At 42.2% G+C, this 21873-nt stretch overlaps 1 protein-coding gene across 4 annotated transcripts in view; it reads right to left on the minus strand.

The window, feature by feature from the left end:
• Nucleotides 1–21063, minus strand: part of magi3b (membrane associated guanylate kinase, WW and PDZ domain containing 3b) — a 135902-nt gene extending 114839 nt beyond the window's left edge. For all 4 annotated transcript variants that reach the window (XM_089009996.1, XM_089009995.1, XM_089009999.1 and 1 more), the window contains exon 1: nucleotides 20342–21063. In XM_089009996.1, coding sequence (XP_088866122.1) covers nucleotides 20342–20648 — 307 coding nt within the window. In that variant the 5' untranslated portion in view covers nucleotides 20649–21063. The remainder of the gene's footprint in view (nucleotides 1–20341) is intronic.
• Nucleotides 21064–21873: the final 810 nt, after the last annotated feature.

Here is a 21873-nt window from a genome sequence, read left to right on the forward strand (position 1 = left end):
TTGAAAAACATTAATGAGGCATTACGTCGTACAGGAGTGATCCATCGATGAAAAGGTTTCTTCAGCCGTCATCTGTACTTTTTGTTTTACTTCTTTGAAGGTGTCGGACGTTTCGCTTCTTATCCAAGATGCTTCTTCAGCGAACTAAAGTCTTATTGGTAGTATCGGCCCTATATATATATATATATATATATATATATATATATATATATATATATATATATATATATATATATATATATATATATATATATATATATATATATATATATATATATATATATATACACACACACACACACACACACACACACACACACACACACACACACACACACACACACACACACACACACACACACACACACACACACACACACACACACACACACACACACACACACACACACACACACACACACACACACACACACACACACACACACACACACACACAGGGCTGATACCACCAGTAAGACTTTAGTTCGCTGAAGAAGCATCTTGGATAAGAAGCGAAACGTCCGACACCTTCAAAGAAGTACAGATGACGGCTGAAGAAACCTTTTCATCGACTAATGAGGCATGCCAAGTCGATCATTGCTACGTGTGGCCAAGGGTGTTTCTGTGTTGTCTAAGCAACGGTCTAAGGCAATAGAAGAGGTTGAAAAACATCTGTTGATCAGGATTAACGAAAAACAGCGAGCAGGGGACATTGCGAGTGTGGGTATTATCGACGAGAAAGCATGGCAACTTCACTCAGATATCAAGAGGCAACTACATCAACGACTATCAAAGGTAAATAAAACAACTTTATTATAAGTACAGTTCATTTCTTTAATTTCAATAGGATATTTATTATACATAAAATAAGGTATATTTTGTGTAGTTTTAAGGCTTATTTAGTAGAAAATTATGTTTTATGGGACCTGGAAACGGATTATTCTCATTTTTAATGGTTTATTATGGGAAATAGATGTTTGGCAGACGAACATTAAGTTCGTAAACTGAGGTATCACTGTACAACGGATCTGTACCACAGATCTCCCCGTACACCAGTACAGGGAACCCATGTACGACATTGAATTTACTGTATCACTGTATTGTAGCTATAGGCCACACTGAAGTATTATGGGGTCAAAGGTGATGTCAAAGTGTGCTGACCATTTTTATTCAGCAACCCCGTCCGTCAATCTGTTTCTGACAAAATGGAGCCCCCAGATCCAAATCAATAGCAGCCTGAGAATCCAGCTGCGATGTGCAACGGACAACCTTCTATTTATTCATCTCAGGCACCGTTTTCGCCGTCGGCTAACAGCACGTGCAAGCGGGCACGCCTGTTCAGCCACCCAAACACGGGCAAGTACATCGACAAAACACGCACAAACACGCGTGCCTCCTCCCAGCGTAAGCATGCATTCAGTAAGAAAATAAATGGCTTCCTTCTTCACAGGACTAAGTTCCTCTTTGACTGCAGGGCAAGTGCTTGGACACACACCAATACTTTCCCTTAAAAGTTCCTTGTGGCAATCTGATATTTCTGTGTATATTTGTGTGTATGTGTACTATATATGCGCACATACACAATACGTCAAGTCAAAGAAAAGGAGGACAACCGGCGAAAAGAAATCGAAAGAGGGTGCCAGAGTGAACACGCTTGACTGAGTTTGAGGCCTGCCAGCTCAGATCACCCTGACACTTGAAAGCACCGCGGCCCAATCGCAGCATGGAAGTCCCGAATGCACCTCATTGTCACCACTTGCTCGGTCCACTCGCGCCAACCTAATGATATCCATTACAAAATTGACAGTGCTTCAAACAAACATCCTTAACGAAGATAATACAAAAGTGATTGACACTTAATTTGATTAATAGCATTTGCCGTAATCTTGAAGTCAAAACAACAAAAATAAATAATGTGACACAACACAAAAGACAGAGACAGTCATTCAATCTTAAGCACTTTCTGCACGCTCTTTGTTGTATGAAGTGGTTCTAGATGAAAGAGGAGAGCATCATAGCCTCCTTTTCAACAGTGGATCAGGAACGTCACGGTGAAATGTACACGTCTGCTACAAGCTAAACGTTGCAAACAAACACGAAGCTGTAGCATCCATTAATGAAAAGAGATTGTCGTATATCCGCTTCAATTCCAAGCCACAGACTGTCCAACAGCACCGAGCTTTCTGCTGAACAAAACGGTGCTGTGAAAATGCTGCCCATGACAGGCGCTAAAAAGCACCATCGCCCCAGAGGTGTCCAGCCAAAAAGGTCAAATGTCACCGACATTCCTACCTAATCAAAAACAGTGCTCGCATATTCGTGATGAATGTCGTGGCCAAAAAAAATGCTGAAAACCCGTATCCAATCCACACAAAGTACCACAACTCAAAGTGACAAAAGAAAACAAGCAAGGCTCGAGAAAGTACTGCCTACTCGGGCGCCATCTTGGACTTCTTTTTTTGCATCTCATCTTTGTTGAGAACAATTTTTAAAAAGTAATCAAACGCGCTGAATCCGAGCGAGGCTGTCGGGAGTCTTCCCACGGCTTTTATTAGGGCGTCGAGGTGTAAAACAAGTCTACAAAATGAGAAGGCCGCTAGTGCGGAAGCAACGTGAGGTGCGAGCTGGGACCTGACATGGCCACCTTCATGATACCACGTCAAAATTACCTTTGCGCTTAAGGATCCAAATCTCCCAGGAAACGAACATAAAGTTGTTGTAGAGCTCGCTGACAGGTTTTAACACGTTCTGCTGGAGGGATTTAAAATCGGTCAGAGGAAGAAGGTGCAGCTAATACGGAGCCATGGAACGTCATCATCATCATGATCAAAGACTTGATGGCAATTAGCAAGCTGATCTACATGCTCAGACACGACGGTGAACTCAGACGTTACTTATCAAAGTGAATCACTGCAAAAATAAAGAGTGCAACGGTCTGAATGATGGACAGTTACCAATGTTGCTATGCTATTAAAGTCGCGCAAAAACTTGAAGTTCGGAATGTCATCTTTCGCGACTTGTTCCTCGTCCATTTCCAATTTTAGCTTTAGCACGTTGCTATAAACAATTGCCATCATTTATTATATATATATATTTATATATATTTATTTATATTTATTATATATATATAGCCATTAACTCTTTGAACTCTTCAACAGTAGCCAAAATGGAACTGTATAGTGCCACTTAGCAGTTTTTTTGACGACGATACTAGTGCAGCGTGTTCTACCGGAAACAAATTCCTTGTGTGTTCTACATACTTGGCAATAAAGATGATTCTGATTCTGATTCGTTATTAATGTCAGGTGTTTCATACATTTGAACAGTGGTGGGCCATGCATGTCACTCCAAGGCCTTCAGTGGTGCTATGTCTGAATCAATCCACTAGAGGGCGCCGTTGGCCAGAAAATAACTAGTGACTTGAAGGGCGATGAAAAGGTTTGTTCAGCCGTCATCCAAGAGGCTTTGTCAGCGAACTAAAATTTTGCTGGTAGCTCTGGCCCTATATATATATATATATATATATATATATATATATATATATATATATATATATATATATATATATAAATCGTTATATCCATATTGAGTCCGTGACTATCTATGACGTACCCTGCCCCTGAGGCTACACTGATTACTTCTATTGTCCTGACTTATTTTGGTCTACGACAGGTCTGATTGCCCCATTTGCTCTGGTATCACCTCATCAGCATAACTAAACGATCTCGGAAGTGTGTTGTAAGTACGATCCAAAAATAAACCTCATACCACCTATGGCAATTTTGTGGAGAGTTTTGCTGTTTTATGAAAATAGCTTCTTTTACTCCCTTTTCAAACTATCTATTTTCTTTCGCTAAGATTTTAACTTCATTGTTGTCAAATGAGTGGTTGCGAGCTTTTAGGTGCATATGTACTGCAGATTGAGGCCCACTTGGATTATCCCTGCGATGTTGATTTTGAGAATTTGTTTAGTCTCCTGGATAAGAAGCGAAACGTCCGACACCTTCAAAGAAGTACAGATGACGGCTGAAGAAACCTTTTCATCGATGGACCACTCCTGTCCAACTGAGAGCTTACACAGTAAGTGCCTTGGAGAAACTTAAGAAATACTGACATTAAACTGTTTGAATTTTTTACAATTAACATGTGAATTCATGTTAACCTCATAAAATGGCAATATTAATTGCTATTTTTGCTAGCTTTGGAGCTGCCCAACCTTTCTTACAGACTTTCTTCAACCCATCTATTCTTGAAAAGTCTGACTTGAAAATGGCTTTAACAATCTATCTGCAACACAATCCATTTCTTCTCTTGCTTCAGCCACTGTGGCTTGACAAAACCGCTATTAAATCAACACAAAAATGCTACGATAGTTTGCCATCTCTGGCCACTATGCGCTTATCGCTAGCGGTTAGCCAATCATGTGACTAGCTAACCATAGTTTGCCAACGCCTTTGAGCAGGTCTATGCTTGCCAACTCGAACTCTGATTGGTTAAGGTATCGACATTGATTTTTATGCTCCAGGGCTGCAGAACTGATTGTGAAGGCGTCCAGGTCAATTTCTGACCCTTAAAGGCTTAAATACGAAAAAAAAAAAGCATTTGGAAGGGAAAAAGCAATGAAAAGAAGCTGAAAGACAATTTGGAATTATTTCCCAAGTATTCATGGACAAAAAAATATTATTTCGTCTGTGATTCAGATATTTTTAGGCCAGCAGAGAAGGCCTGAGTGAATTATCTCACCCTTATCTCCGTACAGTTTTATATACTCAGTCAAATTTGTACCATGTGCTGTCGGGATCAGAATCTAATTAATCGGCATCAAAAGAACAGAAATCTGTCAGTAAACCGAGGATGACTATAATTGCTTCACACACAGGCTGTCGTGCAGAGGATACAACACATGGAGAGAAGGGCAGCCGTGCGTGAACATCAGCAACATGCCCACAGCCCCCAAAAATGTCCTGGAAGCTAATAGGCAATGTCAGATTGGAGTCCTGCAGGGGCCGACGGAACACAGACGCAATCACTCGTCATCCATGCTTTCAAATATATTCAAGTGAACTCATATGTGATGATATGGAGACAGTTTCAGAGGTCAAATACTGTGTGGAGCTGGATGTCCAAAGCTAATACAACAGATATGAGAAATAATACACAAAAAGAAAACAACAATGATACTGTAGATAGATTCTACTTGCCAGGGATTAACACAAATACAATACAATACAATACATATTGATTTATATAGCGGTTTAACAACAGCTGAAGCTGTAACAAAGCGCTTAACATGGACAACTATTCTATACATGAAATAAAGCAGTCACAAAGATAGTAGAAAGCACCAGGGTCTAAAGCCAAGATCAAGTCGTAATGAGTTTCGAGACGGATTTTAAAGATGTGCAGCGAGTGAGCTTGCAGGTCATTCCAGAGAGTGGAACCAGCAACAGAAAAGGCTCGACATGCTCTGAGCCTCCGTTTAGTTCTAATAATGTCTGGTCAGCAGACCTGAGTCGCCGGGAAGGTGTGTAGGGGTGGATCAGCTTAGAGAGGTAAGGAGGAACAAGGTCATTTAAAGATTTGAAGACAAATAAGATCTTGAAAAGAACTTTAAAATGTATAGGGAGCCAGTTAGGAGAAGCCAGAGTAGGAGTAATATGCTCCCTCTTACGAATATCAGTCAAAAGGCGAGCAGCAGCATTCTGGACCAGCTGGAGACGCTTCATGGAGGATTGACTGACTCCAAAGTAAACTGCATTCCAGTAATCGAGCCGCGGTGTGACAAAGGCATGAGTTACTGTTTCAAGGTGCTCATGAGAAAGGGCAGGTTTGATTTTTGTTCTGTTTTTTTGCCAGTTGCCTAAGATTTTCGAAAGAAGCTGGATTTTAAAAACCGCACCAATTTATCAGTCTAGCTTCAAGTCAATGTCCAGTTTAAGACCCAAGTTTGAGACGGTTGACTTCAACCCAAGTTTGAGACTGTTGACTTCAGATAAGGAGTCTACAGGATTAGATGTCCATGGGACACTGGGACCAAACAGTATCACTTCCATTTTCTTTTCATTGAACTTAATAATCAACGGCATTCATTTATGTGAAGCCGCTGATCATGTGACAAGAGATTCCCATTAATCTTGATGATATGTGTTATATTCCAGCAAAGCACCCTCTAGATCGCTAAGGCATAATGCTAACCATAATAGATGGGCTAAGATGGAGCATAAATAGTATAGTATAGTATGCTTAGTCTGAACCTTTCAATATTTTAACACAAATGGCACAGACACATAAAATGGCGACAGACACAATGGAACACTATTTATCGCAAGGCGTATATTCTTGCGGTGTGACAAACAACATGCAGTATATTCCTGGCAGAATGGTTTTTCAATGGCTAGTCAATCGCAGAGATCAATTATATGGACAAAGTACCTTTCGCGATCACGTTCACGCCTATCGACAATAATATTAACCCATTTCATTTCTATGTGCCTTTCAAAACTCTCAAGGTCACTTTGCAGTCACAAGATCAGTTTTTCTGTGGGTGAGCAGCGGCAGCCACATGTGCCAGCGTTCACTCAATGTACAGTCTTTTTATGGTGCGCTCATGTTGGCATCTTGAAGATAAAATCATCATTCATTCCTTGTTTACATCGACAGCGTCGCGAATACCCAGTTGACAATATCGAGATTGTCGATAAACAACCCCACTCACAACGATATCAGACAATGGCCAATAAAAAGCTTGACGATTCACCATATTGACATCATGTGGCAGTTGAAATCAAATCTCACACCGCCTTAACGCAAATAAATATGCACAAAATGTTTGGAGTGAAAAACGCACCCGACTTTCTGTCGCAAAGCTGTAACTGGTTGGACTGGTTTGTAGTCAGAACGCGGATTCCAAGCATTCCAGGTTTCCTTATAGGACCAAGGCAAAACTTCAATTCAGAAGCGTCCTGTATTATGGCGACACGCACGCTCATTTTGAAAACCAGTTGTGGATGGTTCGTTTTCAGAGAAACATTCACACTTTAAATGTGATTATATTACAGTGATACCTTGGCTGATTAACTTAATTGCTTCCCAGACAGATTGTGTCAGGCGAAAAATGTGTATCCCAAAAATTAATTCCCCATAGGAAACCATTAAAATGAGAATAATTCGTTCCCAGGTCCCCATAAAACAATTTTCTACCTTCTAATTTTCTAAGCCTTAAAACTACACAAAACATCTAATTTTATGTATAATAAATGTGCTATGGTATTATAATTAAATAAATAAACTGTACTGTATAATAGTCATTTTATTTACCTTTGTGATGGTCAGGTTGATGGTGTCCGGTTTCCTCAGAATTAAACACTTGATGAGGAACATAGGCTTCTGTCACCATCTTGAGGAACGATCCCTTGTAGATGCTTTCTCTGCAATAATTTTACCTTGTTCATCAATTGTGTTCTGTTTAGCTGGGTTGATAGCTGTTTGCATCAAGTGTACAGATGGCTTGTGCGGGTTATTGTGGAGCCTGAGTCATGGGATATTTTAACCTTGCAGTCTACACTCTGCTTTTGAACTATCAAAGTTGAAACGAGTCCAAATGTCACAGTTTTCTATCAATTTTATCACTCTCTCTGTCATCTGCCTGTCTCTTTAATGTTTAAACCCCCACCCACTGCTACGTTCTTGACCAATCACGTGGCTTTAACCAAAGACTGGGGGCAGGGAATAGAGGACCAAAACAGTCGGCTGCCATTTTCTTGTCAGGAGAACGGGCTCGTTCGCAAACGACACATCACTCATTCTGGCAGCTCCGTGTGTATCCAGAAAAATAGTTTGTATGCCAAATGTCTGTGTAAGCTCTCAGTCGTACAGGAGTGGTCCATCGATGAGAAGGTTTCTTCAGCCGTCATCTGTACAATTTTGAAGGTTTCGGACGTTTCGCCTCCTAACCAAGAGGCTTCGTCAGCGAACTGAAACCTTCAAAATTGTACAGATGACGGCTGAAGAAACCTTCTCATCGTTTGTATGCCAAAGTAAAAGTTTCAGAAATGTAACGTTCATAAACCGAAAAGTTTGTAAGCCAAGGGGTTAGTAAACTGAGGTATCACTGTATTTTATATATTTTTAAGACTCAACCTTACGTGTCCCTTCATGGACACTTAACTCATTCACTGCTCATTCAATTTATTTGGGAATTGAAAGTATGACATGGAGCGCCATGTCCCGAATTTGTTTGGGTTTTGTGTTTTTTTTTAATCGAGGTCCCGATAAAGCGCTGGTCAGACCTCTGGCAATGTTTTCCCTTGCACGAAGAGGCAGTGTTTGCCCTTTGTACAGCTGCCCCCACTTGCACCTCATATTATTTCAGACCCATATCACTTAGAATTTTTTTTTTTCTGATAAAAGAAGAGAGTCTGGGGTTTGTTCCGCTGCATTGTTTATGTAGTCCTAATACGCAATATTCTGTGGGTGTCGTGTATCAGTGAATATTCTGCAAAATAATTCAAACCGATAAACGAGACACCAACGAAAGACGCAGCTCGGATAAATCGCGGCGGATGACGTACAAAACACAGACGCACGTCCTTGAAACACGCAGAGAGGGAAAATTTTGACTGCGCCGTAAAATTATATTGGCCACTTTGAACAAAATGGCAGCTGATGACGCCAGGACGGTTGAGCTCTTTGGGAAATATAACGTCGGCAATAAACATCGCCTTCAAAAGTGTGACGTCAAGCTCTTTGTATGGCTCAAGAGCATTCAATGAATTGTCGAACAAGGACATAATATCAACTCCTTGACGAAATTGTGACAGAAGTGAATTTGTAAAAGTTCTTCGAATGAGGAACAAAACATCCGACATCTTCAAAAGAAGTACAGATGATGGATGAGGAAACCTTTTCTTCGATGAACCATTGGTTTCGCTTATTTAAAAGAGAAGCAATTCCCAGGGTGCATCGCAGGTTCCCGCTGCTCATTATGATCTCATGCCATGGAATTTTGGTCGCCGAATGGCACAGTTACGTAACGGTGTTAACGAACACCGCACATCGCCTCGCGTCCGTCCATCTGCCCAACCCCCTCGTCGGTCTGTAATCAGATTAGGCAGCCGCCGGATGACCGCGGCGAGCTCGTGCATGCCATGACCCATCTATTAACGCGGACCACCTGGAGGGGGGCTAAAGGGGATGGGTCGTACTATCGTTGACGGCTATCACATGGAAAAAAGGAAACTGATAGATTGGTGCGTAAGTGGTACGATCCAGAGCATTAACGGGTTTACTGTTAACATCAACAGCCAGTGTTTTGTTACACGATGCATCTATATTGGATTGGATTGGATTGGCCTTTATTAGTCTCGCAGTGGAGAAATTTACAGCAGCAAAGGTATGGAAGGAAGAGGAAAGGAAGAAGTAGAAAAAATACAGGAGCTACTGGAAAGGTCTAAACCAGATGCCTGAAGAATGGAGACGAAGTGTACTCGTGCCCATTTTTAAGAACAAGGGAGATGTGCAGAGTTGTACTAACTAAAGAGGAATAAAGTTAATGAGCCATACAATGAAACTCTGGGAAAGAGTAGTTGAAGCAAGACTAAGAGCAGAAGTGAACATTTGTGAGCAGCAGTATGGCTTCATGCCAAAAAAAAAAAAAAAAAAAAAAAAAGAGTATGGCGGATGCAGTGTTTGCTTTAAGAATGCTGTTAGAGAAGTACAGAGAAGGTCAGAAGGAATTGTATTGTGTCTTTCTAAACCAGTCGTTCTTGATCTTATGGGAAGCACTGAACCCCACCAGTTTCATATGCTCATTCACCGAAGCCTTATTTAAATGACTGAACCCAAGAACTGCAGACTGGGGGGTGGACCTCTGTGGCGCAGGATCCACAGAACCCCTGAGATCGACTCACCCCCTGAGACCGACTCACCGAACCTCTAGAGTTCGATCCAACCGAGTTTAAGAAACACAGGTCTAAACAGTAAGCAAAATCTAGTGCTCTTTGCAATTTTGGACAACCCTGTGGAACAGGATCCCGTTAGAATCATTGTCGCGCTAGCTCTGTACTACTCACTTGAACCACTGTTACTCACCTCTGTATCTGAAACACCAGAAACTTTGAGGCACTCTAGAACATCTGCATAATTACACACTTGTTTTACTACAAATACGGGGACTGATCACTTTAAAATGGTTCACTGAATTTCTGCAACAATTTTACAACCGAGGACACAAAAGAAAAATACAGTCGAGCAGAAGGAGATAATCGAAATACACGAACAAAGTGTGTGTTTGTGTGACTTAGCGTCCTAGTAGCAGTATGCTAAGTCGACCATTGCCACGTGTGGCTAAGGGTGTTTCTGTGTTGTCTAAGCAACGGTCTCAGGCAATAGAAGAGGTTAAAAAAACTTCTGTTGATTTGGATTAATGAAAAGCAGCACACAGGGGAGAGTGTGAGTGAGGGTATTATCGCCAAGAAAGCACGGTAACTTCACTCGAATATCATCAAGAGGCAACTACATTCACAACAATCACAAAGGTAAATAAAACGACTTTATTATACATAAAATAAAGTATATTTTGTGTAGTTTTAAGGCTTATTGAGTAGAAAATTGTTTTATGGGGACCTGGAAATTGATTATTTTTAATTATTTCATGTGGGAAATTAATGTTTGGAAGACACACTTTTCGCCTTACACGCACTTTCTGGGAACTAATTGAGTTTGTAAGCTGAGGTATCACTGTACTGTTAAATAAAACAAAATATTTTCTAGGGTAGAAAATAGTTTTGTTCACAGGTTACGATACACCAACTGCCTTTTTCTCACATCTCGGCCCAGCCAAGTACATTCCGACGACAAGACTCTCAACAAAGAAGTTGCCTCCAGTTGACCAAGAGACACTGGTGGCGTCAGGGCCGGTCGCCTGATCAAGAAAAGCACTTCTCATGCCGCCACCACTCAAACGCCGCCCGGCGCAGCTGGGTCTGATGTCTCATTGGCATTCAGCCGCACGCCCGCAGCAGGCGGCGGATGCAAAAGCTATTAAGATTCCGCCAAAGCCGGCTGTCCCCCCCCGCCTCCGAACGTGCGGCAGAGGCGGAACAGGCTGTGGATTAAGTATCGGGCACAAGGGTATTTTGACATGGAGTGTTGGCTAATTAAAACCGGCAACTGACCTCCGAGGTCAAATTAATGTGTGTTTAAAATAGACAAAATTAGCTTTCGACAGAATTTGCATTTGATTTGATGCTGGCAATTGTTGAGCAGAGAAACATCTTTTGATTTGAGTTAGCCGTGATCTCCAAAGTCAAAAAGTACGTTTGTTTCCGTTTGACAACTTTTCCGAAAACTTGTCAAAGCGAAAAGCTCATTACGTTTTAATTGTATGTGCTAAAAGCTTGTCAGCTAACCCAAATCAGCTTTGAAAAGATTTCTATCAAAATTGGGAAATCGGCTTAAAGAAAGACACTTCGGATTTTTAATTGTGTCCGGCACAAGCTGTCCATGAGGTCAAATGTTAACTCATTCACTGCCAGACAATGTGCAAAAAAAATGTGTTCACTCCCTCCATTGCCAGGGTTTTTGTCATTTCCACTCAAATTTCTTGCTATGATCACAATAGAATTTTTGTTCTTATCCTCTGACTGTAAATTGTCCTTGAGAGTTTTGAAAGGTTATTATTATCATTATTATTATTATTATTAATAATAATGTAGGGCGGCCCGGTAGTCGAGTGGTTAGCACACTTATAAATGTAAGTTATAATTATCATTATTAATATTAATAATAATAATAATAATAATAATAATAATAATAATAATGTAGCCACAAGGGGGCACGAGCCAGTGTCTTATTGTGCCGGTCCCAAGCCCGGATAAATACAGAGGGTTGTGTCAGGAAGGGCATCCGACATAAAACTTTTTGCCAAAACAAATATGCGAACAAACCTCCGAATATGCAAAAAGGATCAAACCATTATTATTATTATTCTCATTCACTGCCAGGCGTGCAATAATGTGTCCACTCCAGTGCCAGGGTTTTTGTAATTGTCACTAAAATTGCAGGACCCACAGAATATTGACTTTTAGAAGTACATAAATATTCAATTGAGCATTACAAATCTTAGACTCTCTTCTTTCATCAAAATGAAAGAGTTAATTCCTCAGTTATACGGATCTGGAGTTATCTGAACTTGAAATGGGGGGAGCTGTACAAAATACAATGAAATACATCCATATTGGTTTATATAGCGCTCTAACAACAGCTAAAGCTGGAACAAAGCGCTAACATGGACAAGACAAATGCCGCCCCCTTGTGGAAGTAGAAAAACAATGCCAGAAGTCTGACCAGCGCTTTATTGGCACCCCGCAAATAAAAACAACACCTTTTTTATTAGTATTAGTATTAGTTATTATTATCATCACTATTACTACTACTATCATTGGCTGTTGGATTCCCGGACCAAAATCTTAAATGCTTCAGCGAGCGCTAGTTGGTGAAAATTAGCCACCTTGGGTGTCTTCACTCCTCTCTGCCTTCATCACAACTGCAGCGTGACCCCTTTGGGATGAGCAATATCACAGACAGAGCCAGTAGACCCCCCCCCATGCTTCCTGGGTCCCTCGCAACGCACCACCACCCTTTACCCCTTTGCCCAGAATGCTAAACTGCTTGCTAATCATCTTTGGAGAGGACAGCCTAATTCAGATGTCAAGGCCCATTACCTGTGAATGGTCCAGAGGTGACCCGGGCAGCGATCTTGCAGCGAGCCATGAATACCATTTGGAGAATAATGCACATCTGGCTGGATCGCATCATGACCGAAATGTGCTTGAGCTGAATTTGCGATTAGTACAGTGGGCTGAGGGATTTGGGAGGAAGGGTTGGGTCAGGGAGGAGGGGGGGTCTGCTTAGCATGTAGCAATCAGCTCTGCATATTGATAACGTCCTTGACAATGCCACTGATCAAATACACCGTGTGGAATTAACTAATTCACTGCCAGACGATGTGCAAAAAGGTGACCACTCCAGTGCCAGGGTTGTTGTCATTGCCACTTGAATTGCAGGACGCACAGAATATTGAGTTTTAGGACAACATAAAATTTCAGTGCAGCATTAGAAACCACAGTCTCTCTTCTTTCATCAGAAAAAAAAGAGTTAATTCCGAAATTATGAGTCTAGAGTTATATGAGCTTGAACTGAGGGTAGCTGTCCAAAATACAATGCAATACATACATATTGGTTTATATAAGGGGATCCTGTGACTGTAAAGTGACCTTGAGAGTTTTGAAAGGTGCTTATAAATGAAATTTATATTATTATTATTATTATTATTATTATTATTATTATTATTATGCTTTAATAGCTGAAGCAGGAACAAAGCACTAATATTGAAAAAGGGAAATACTGCCCCCTTGTGGAAAACAAAATAAACATTGTCAGAGTTCTGACCAGCACTTTATCGGCACCCAAGCATGAAAAAACAAAACACGAACAAATTCGGTAATGGCGCTCTACGTCTTATTTTCAATTCCCGAATAAATACGCGAATGGCAGTGAAATGTAAATATATCCGGTTTAAGCTAGCTGTGATCTGAGGCTTAAGGTTAATAATAATAATAATAACAATAATAATAATAACTAATAAAAATACATTCAATTATAAGCTGGCTGGCTATCTATTAGTTATCTATCTAGCTAGCTATCTAGCTATTGGCTAGCTATCTAGCTGGCTATCTATTAGCTATCTATCCAGCTGGCTAGCTATCTATTAGCTATATATTAGCTCGCTGGCTAACTTTCAATCCATTTGAGTTACTTGGGGGTTGAGTGAACGCTGCCGCGTGTGGCTGCCGCTGCTCACCCGCAGCAAAACATATCCTGTGATTGTAAAGTGACCTTGAAAGTTTTGAAAGGTGCTCATAAATACAATGTATTATTATTATTATTATTATAACTTTCAAGGACACTACAGTGACAGGTTAAGAAAAAAATCATTTTTTTTTTCATAGCAAGAACCTTTTCAAATTGCAATTGTATCCGAAAACCAATTAGCTGTAGCTTTGATTTCCATACGGCACAAGCAAGTCAAAATCAGTGTACATAGTTTAAACGGCACACCTGACTTGAAACTGTAAACTGTTCTAATCAGAATCGGAATATTTTTGAATAAAATCCAGTGCAGCATCCATTTGGACAAAATTACACATCAAGGGCGCGGACAAAGTAAATGTTTGTTTTGGAGCAAGCGATGACAGCGAGCATCCAGCAGCTCCCCTGCAAGCATTCCGAGGAGGAGGCTGAGTGGTGGCGAGAGGGAATTGTGTGTGCTGCCAGCAGCGTTTCCATTGTAGTGGAGCACCTGCAAGGAGTGGCTCATTAACCCGAGCATTGAGTCCTGATGCTTTAATTGGCTGGAAGGACTTGTTTAAGAACAAGCAGCCATCTTGAGCTTGTTGCACTAATTGCTCTGTGGAGGCGTTGAACATCAGACCAGGGGAACGTATACATTGTCGATGCCGTGCCAGAGGTGAAATCAGTCGTTTGATGACTGTGCTTCTCATGTCAATCAATATCAGCTCTCAGGGACTGTCACTCAAAGTTTAAAGCGTAGTAGTGAGTGGTGAGGACCGTTAGTTCAGTGCTCACAAGTATAAGGTCTAATATGCATCTCTCAAAGCTGACTTATCAGAATGGGTGGTCCTCACTTCTGATCTGGAGTTACCCGGACCTCACAAAGTCGGTCAAACGGGAATGTGTGCACGTGTGTGTGTACGGGCGACTCTTGACGAAAAGCCTGACAGCTGCCTGCAGGCACATTGGGGGAAATGCCTGATGAGCAAAGCCAAGGAGGACGAGCAGGCTTGCTTATCAACAACGTGCTTTGAAAGCAACGGAGGAGGTGGCAAAGAAAGATCGGACAGCCACAGTGCTTTGCGGGGAACATAACACAACTAACATTTAGACTCGCCTCGTTCTGATAACGGCGACATTAAAGATGTGTTTTTTTTATGATGATGGCATTCAAATGACGTAGCAGAATGAATACAATGACCGTGGAGGTTAAATTTTCATGGCAGCGGGGGAGCAGGGGGGGCAGTAAAACGGGCTTCACGCATATTAACTTGTGGTTAAATATGCATCAAAGTCCTATAGAAAACCGATTGGATGGATATTAATGGCATTTCCAATTACAGACGCTCCCCACCTTACGAACGAGATACGTTCAGAGCGGTTGTTCGAAAGGTGAATTTGTTTGTAAATTGCTTCTGTGCAATATTTTGTATGGAATGTTTAAGTCAAACAATAAACCGGGAAGTATCAAACAAAGACGCTCCAACAATCGTAAAACAAATTCACAACTACTGTAGTACGACGACATGTATCCTTGGTTCTTCAGTACGCCATCACTGAAGCTGCTGGCACGTCATTACCGAATTACGTGCCATTACTTTTTGTTTTGCATCACCATTCGCCTCCCTCTCTGAGACTCAACTGGGACGAGGGATTTCCTCCCCGCCCACATACTCTACACAGCCAATCATAAACGAGCTCAGCGCCTCAACTCAAAAGAGAGATTAACACACCGCTCACATACTCGGGGCAGCCAATCGTAAACGAGCTCGCCGGATCGGGGCCTGAACTCATTGGCCACAATTCAGCATTGCCGGGCGCTGATTAGTCAGCCTTGCTGTCCGTCATGTAAACATCCAGTGCGTGTGCGCGAAGCCCAGTACGCAGCCAATCGCAAGCGAGCTCGGCCAGAAAATGGCGGGCAACACAAAATCTAACTTCCAGTATCTCTGTCCGAACATTTTTCGACGTACTGTCTCCCGTTATTCACAACTCGACTTTTGTAAATTAGGGAGCTTCTGTATGTGCTCGCAGTAGCATTAACCGAGCAAAATAAGGGTGGACCTATGCGTATGAGAGGTTGTTATGAATACACGTGCAATTCCCTTTATTTTAAAAGAAATCAGCAAGTCGTACATCCTTCAAAATACTTTTTGTTTCATATTTTTACGGGATGCCGATAAAGCATTGGCAATGGCCTTTGGCAATGTTTTTCTTTTCCACAAGGAGGCAGCATTTCCCTTTTTTTCCATGTTAGCGCTTTGTTCCAGCTTTAGCTGTTGTTCAAGCGCTATGTAACCCAATATGTACATATTGCATTGTATTTTGGACAGCCGCCCGCATTTCAAGCTCATATAACTCCAGACCCATATAGTTTTCCCATTTTCCATGTTAGCGCTTTGTTCCAGCTTCAGTTGTTGTTAAAGCGCTATAAAAACCAATATGTATGTATTGCATGGTATTTTGGACCCCTGCCCTCATTTCAAGCTCATATAACTCCAGACACATAATTTAGGAATTAACTCTTTTTCTGATGAAAGAAGAAAGTCTACGGCTTCTATCGCTCTGTTGGATGTTTATGTAGTCCTCCTGCGTAAGAACATTAGGCTCGCTTCATCAGAAAAAAAAGTTAATTCCTAAGTTATATGGATCTGGAGTTCTCTCAGCTTGAAATGGGGGCGTCAGTACAAAATACAATAACATATATGTTGGTTTATTTCCTGTATGATAGCTGTCCATGTTAAGTGCTTTGATCCAGCTTCAGCTATTGTTCAAGCGCTATACAAACCAATATGTATATTGTATTTTGGACAGCCGCCCCCATTTCAAGCTCATATAACTCCAGACCCATATAACTTTGGAATTAACTATTTTTTTCTGATAAAAGAAGACAGTCTGAGGTTTCTATCGCTCTTTTGAATGTTTAAGTAGTCCTAAAACTCAATATGCTGTGGGTCCTGGAATTTAAGTCAATATGACAAACACCCTGGCACTGGAGTGGACACATTTTTGCACATCGTCTGGCAGTGAATGAGTTAAAGAGCAAATGTTATTTATTTTCAGTATTTTTGGCACAAGAACAAAGTGCGAACATGGAAAAAAAGGGGAATGCTGCCTCCTGGTGGAAAAGAAAAAACGTTGCCAGAGGCCATGGCCAGCGCCTTATCAGCACCCTAGCATGAAAAAAACAAAACCCGAACAAATTCGGGAATGGCAGTGAATGAGTTAAAAAAACAATGGAGAAATCTTACAATCTATCCAAACATACCTTTTTGAGACTCGGGGAGGCTAACGTTGTGAATCTTTTGCAAGCCTAGCAACAATAAAGCTGCAATGAATAACTACCACTCAGGCACCTTTTTTTTGCATCATAAATTTTGTGTGAGCCTCAGCTGGATGCGACCGCTGAAATAGACCGCAGCAGCGTGGATCTTTAAATAGAGGCGTCACTCCCGACTCAATCATCAAGCACCAGAGAAACTGAGGCCCAGCCACCGCATCGAGTCTCAGCCAGAACGTCTTCATCTCTGAGCACAAATGTCGCGCCGCGAGAATTAAGCATGCAGGGGGGGGAGCAAAGTCTCATGCGCAGGCTCTGTTTGGACTCATTTCCTCTCTCCTTCCACACCTGGAGCGCAGAGGAGAACATCCAGGAACATCTGGAGCGTCATCCCAACAGCTGATCTGCCGACTCCATCAGAGTGGAGAAAATCCACTAGCCCGCCCGACTCCATTATGCAGGAGGTGTGAATAAAGCATGAGGCCGGCACGCAGGAATGTATACCGTACACCGCAATTGCTGAGCGGCGGCTGCCATTTGCACGCTTGACGCCGTACGGACCTGAAAGTCGCGCCGGAGGACGACATGCTCGAGTTCTCGCACGTGACGTGTGATCGCATGGGCCAAAAGTGTGAAATTCACTGACAAACGCCATTGTTACAACACTGACACATGATGAAAAGTAAATGAAGCACAGCTCCACAGGCTAGCAAAGTTAGCATGTTTATATGCCATCTATTTTGAGGCATGGTAGCAGGTTGTTGATTGTGCGGCTGGATGGATGCTTGGCTTGATGAGATCGTAATGAGAAGAAAAGAGCGTCAGCATATATGGAACTGTGAGTCGTGGCTTGGAATTGAAGCGGATTTACAGTACGTGGGACAGGAGACGTGAGACAGTATCTTTTGATCAATGGATGCTACAGCTTCGTGTTTGCCATCAGCATTTAGCTTTTAGCAGACGTGCACATTCCACCATGACGTCCCTGATCCACTGGTGAAAAGTATGCTTTGATCATCTCCTCTTTCATCTAGAACTGCTTCATGTCACAAAGAGGGTACAACAAGTGCTGAAGAATGAATGACTGTCTTTGTGTTGTATCACATTATTTGTTCTTTAGTTTTCTTGTTGTTTTGACTTCAAGATGGCGCCGCGACAGTGGCTGCCTTTACAGCAGCTTCTGTATTTTGTTTTTCCTACTTCTTCCTTCCCTTTCATCACTGCTGCTGTGAAATAAATTTCTCCACTGCGAGACAAATAAAGATAAATCCAATCCAATCCATGCATGTATCGTGTGGCTCCTTCCAATATGCGTGACATGGCCACTAGGGGCAGTGCACACATTCCTACATACAGGTAATATCCGATTTCACGACCGGCTTGATTTACGACCAACCATACTTACGACCACAACAAAACTAATAAAGGCTAATCTAATCAGGTGTTTTGTTGGAATTCGGCTACAATGACTAGCAGGTGAATAGTCACTGAACTAACAGAATTAATGCATAAATGCATGCATCTACAAAAGATGTTAATCAAAAAAAAAGTTGTTAATCAAAATTGACCGATAATGTGACCAGAGTTTTTGATAAGAGCTCTGGTATCGGATCTGGTGAGATTCTGCTGTGAGACAGAAAATGGTGGTTGATGTTTGTATTATTGCTCCCGAAAAGCAGAAAAATGCCTCTTGAAGGGTCATTAATGATTCTCTGGCCTTGTTGCCCTGTGTCTTGCGTCCCTCCATGCACTTTATCAATCATCTTTGGTTTAGTGGGCCAGTAAAGATGGCTGCTGGGAGCTCTGGCGGAGCGCAGGCCAACAAAATACACATCTATCACGTGCATGCCCATCAACATATTTGGAGAATGGGTGCGTGGCGTGGATGTGCAGCTGATCTCCAGGGAGCCCAGACCGGATGTGCCATGATGAGACAACAGGATGCAGCAAGCGCCGCCACTTTGCCGCATCCATGTGCGCGGGCTGAATAATGGAGGATGGAATTAGGCATTGTTTCTATGCATGGGAGGGCACTTAGACTTGATGTCTCCACCCAGGCTAACGTGCCATTACGTATGACCATTATCAGCATTCGATCTCTCTGAGAAAGTGACTACATCGATATTTATGTACATATGTTTTTCTACTTCTTTATTTCCTCTTCCTTTCATAACTTCGCTGTTGTCAAATGTAAACTTCTCCACTGCAAGACGAATAAAGGTACATCCAATCAAATCCATAATCTATATAAATCTCTCTCTCCCTCCCTCTCCCCCTGACTGGCCAAAATTGTCAAACATGTTGCCGCCCTGCTCGCGCATTGCAGTGCCAGGCATAGAATTAAAATGTAAAAAATGGAGGGCGTGGTCGTAAGTATGGGTGGTCGCAAGTCGAGTTGGTCGTAAATCCGATGTTACCCGTATATCTAGGAATGCATGTGCACTGCCCCTTGCGGCCATTTCACGCATATTGAAAGGAGCCACACAATATATGCATGGATTGGATTGGATTTACTTACCTTTCGAGTCTCGCAGTGGAGAAATTTACATTTTACAGCAGCAAAGTTAAAAGAGGGAGATGAAAGGAATGAAAGAATAAGAAAAACAAAATACACTAGCTGCTGGAAAGGCAGCCACTCTCGCGGCGCCATCTCGAAGTCAAAAGAACACAAAAAAAAAATTAAATAAATATTACAAAACAAAGACAATATGACAACACAAAGACACAGAGTGCCATCTTGTAGTCAAAAGAACAAAAAACTAACAAATAATATTACAACACAAAGTCATTCATTCTTAAGCACTTTCTGTACACTCTTTGTGACATGAAGCAGATCTAGATGAAAAAGCAGAGGATCAAAGCATCATTTTCACCAGTGGACGTCATGGTGGAACGCGCATGTCTCCTACAAGCTAAATGCAGACTGAATGCATGAAGTACAGTAATTGATTTACAGGCTGTTTTGTTCATTTCATTAAAGTAATTACTCCATGATTTATGCTATGCTATGGAGTTATATTTTTCGTATTATTATATTTCGTATTTATAACACGCTCTATTTGTTGTGTTTTTTGGTGGTGGTCGGAAGGGATTAATTTGGCATTTCTTTTGGAGGGGTATAGCGATGATGATGTTTATTTTGAGTGAGATAAGACTGTTGGGTTTAAAATAAATGCAAAATGGATGGAAGGATAAATTAACGTGACCCACCTGGTTTGACCGTCTTCAACCGAACCGGCTCCCGAAAGTGTCGAATGACAGCCAGCGTGTCCCGGTTGGTAAGTCCACTGACGGGCGTCCCGTTCACCTCCAGCAGGACGTCGCCATAGTAGGGCAATTTCCCGACGTGGCACACCAGCACGTCCAGCTTCATCTGCCCCAGGTGCGGGAATTGGCCCAACTCGGCGCCACCCAGGACCTCCACCACGGAGCCAAAGTCCCCCAGGTTGCCCCAAGACACCGCGCATTCCACCACCTTCCCGGACCAGTGTTTCTTCTTCTTCAGGGTTCTGGACATGCTGGCTTTACCTGTGTACCTTGATCTGACAAGTCGAGGTTTTTGTTTTGAAGACGCGGTCTGTTACACCGCAGCGAGTGATTCTTTCGCTGCTCTCATCTCCGGGAGTGATTCCCACACATGGAAGGTGTGCCGGAGGTTCATCCGTGCGGTAATTCCAGCGAGATCTCCCGGTGCATAGAACGCGACGGGGTGCAGCAATCACGGTGTCGCTCTCCTCCACTTACTACATTTAAAAAACCCCAAAAATGGCAAGAAGAGGACGACGCGGGTTTGGACTACAGCACGGTAAACGACAGACAAGCAGGAGGCTCCCCTCAGTGTGTGCGCGCGGTCCGTGGAAGTCCAGCCCACGGTAGCGGAGGCATCTGTTTCCGTGGCAGGTTTGAACACACCTGGCGCCTCTAAAACTCGTTCCAGCCCGGGTTCCGTCTGGAACGGTACGCCCCCTTTCAGTTGCTGTGCTCACTGACGCCAATTGAGTTTGAGTGGCAGCTGTTGTTGGCGCCATCTTGTGGAGATGTTTCGCCATTATCGAAATGTCCTCAACCCTTAAAGGACAACCGACATCCCTTTTTGTTTCCGAACTGACATCAGAAAAACGTTTTACAGCATCTAAAATGCCAAAAACACGCAGCACGTAGCTATCGATAATAATAATAATAATAATAATAATAATAATAATAATAATAATAATAATAATAATAATAATATGTGTAAAATGTGTTCTTCCATCACCGTTTGGTTCGGGGCCGCCACAAAAATGGACAAAATCCGACTTCAACGGACAGTTAGGACGGCGGAAAAAAATCATTGGCACCGCCCTACCCACTCTCGAGGACTTGCACACTGCAAGAATCCGACCAAGGGCGCGGAAAATCCCACTGGACCCTCCGCACCATGCCCACCACCTTTTCCAGCTACTCCCCTCAGGCAGGCGCTACCGATCCATGCGCACCAAATCCAGCAGACATTTAAACAGCTTCTTCCCCCAAGCCATTAACTCTTTGAACTCTTCAACAGTAGCCAAAATGGAACTTAGCAGTTTTTTTGACGACGATACTAGTGCAGCGTGTTCTACCGGAAACAAATTCCTTGTGTGTTCTACATACTTGGCAATAAAGATGATTCTGATTCTGATTCTGATAATAATAATAATACATGTCATTTATAAGCGCCTTTCAAAACTCTCAAAGACACTTAACATTCACAGGATATTTGTCTC

Source organism: Hippocampus bargibanti, linkage group LG12 (assembly GCF_051943395.1).
Source record: "Hippocampus bargibanti isolate YZ-2025 linkage group LG12, ASM5194339v1, whole genome shotgun sequence".
Classification (NCBI taxonomy): domain Eukaryota; kingdom Metazoa; phylum Chordata; class Actinopteri; order Syngnathiformes; family Syngnathidae; genus Hippocampus; species Hippocampus bargibanti.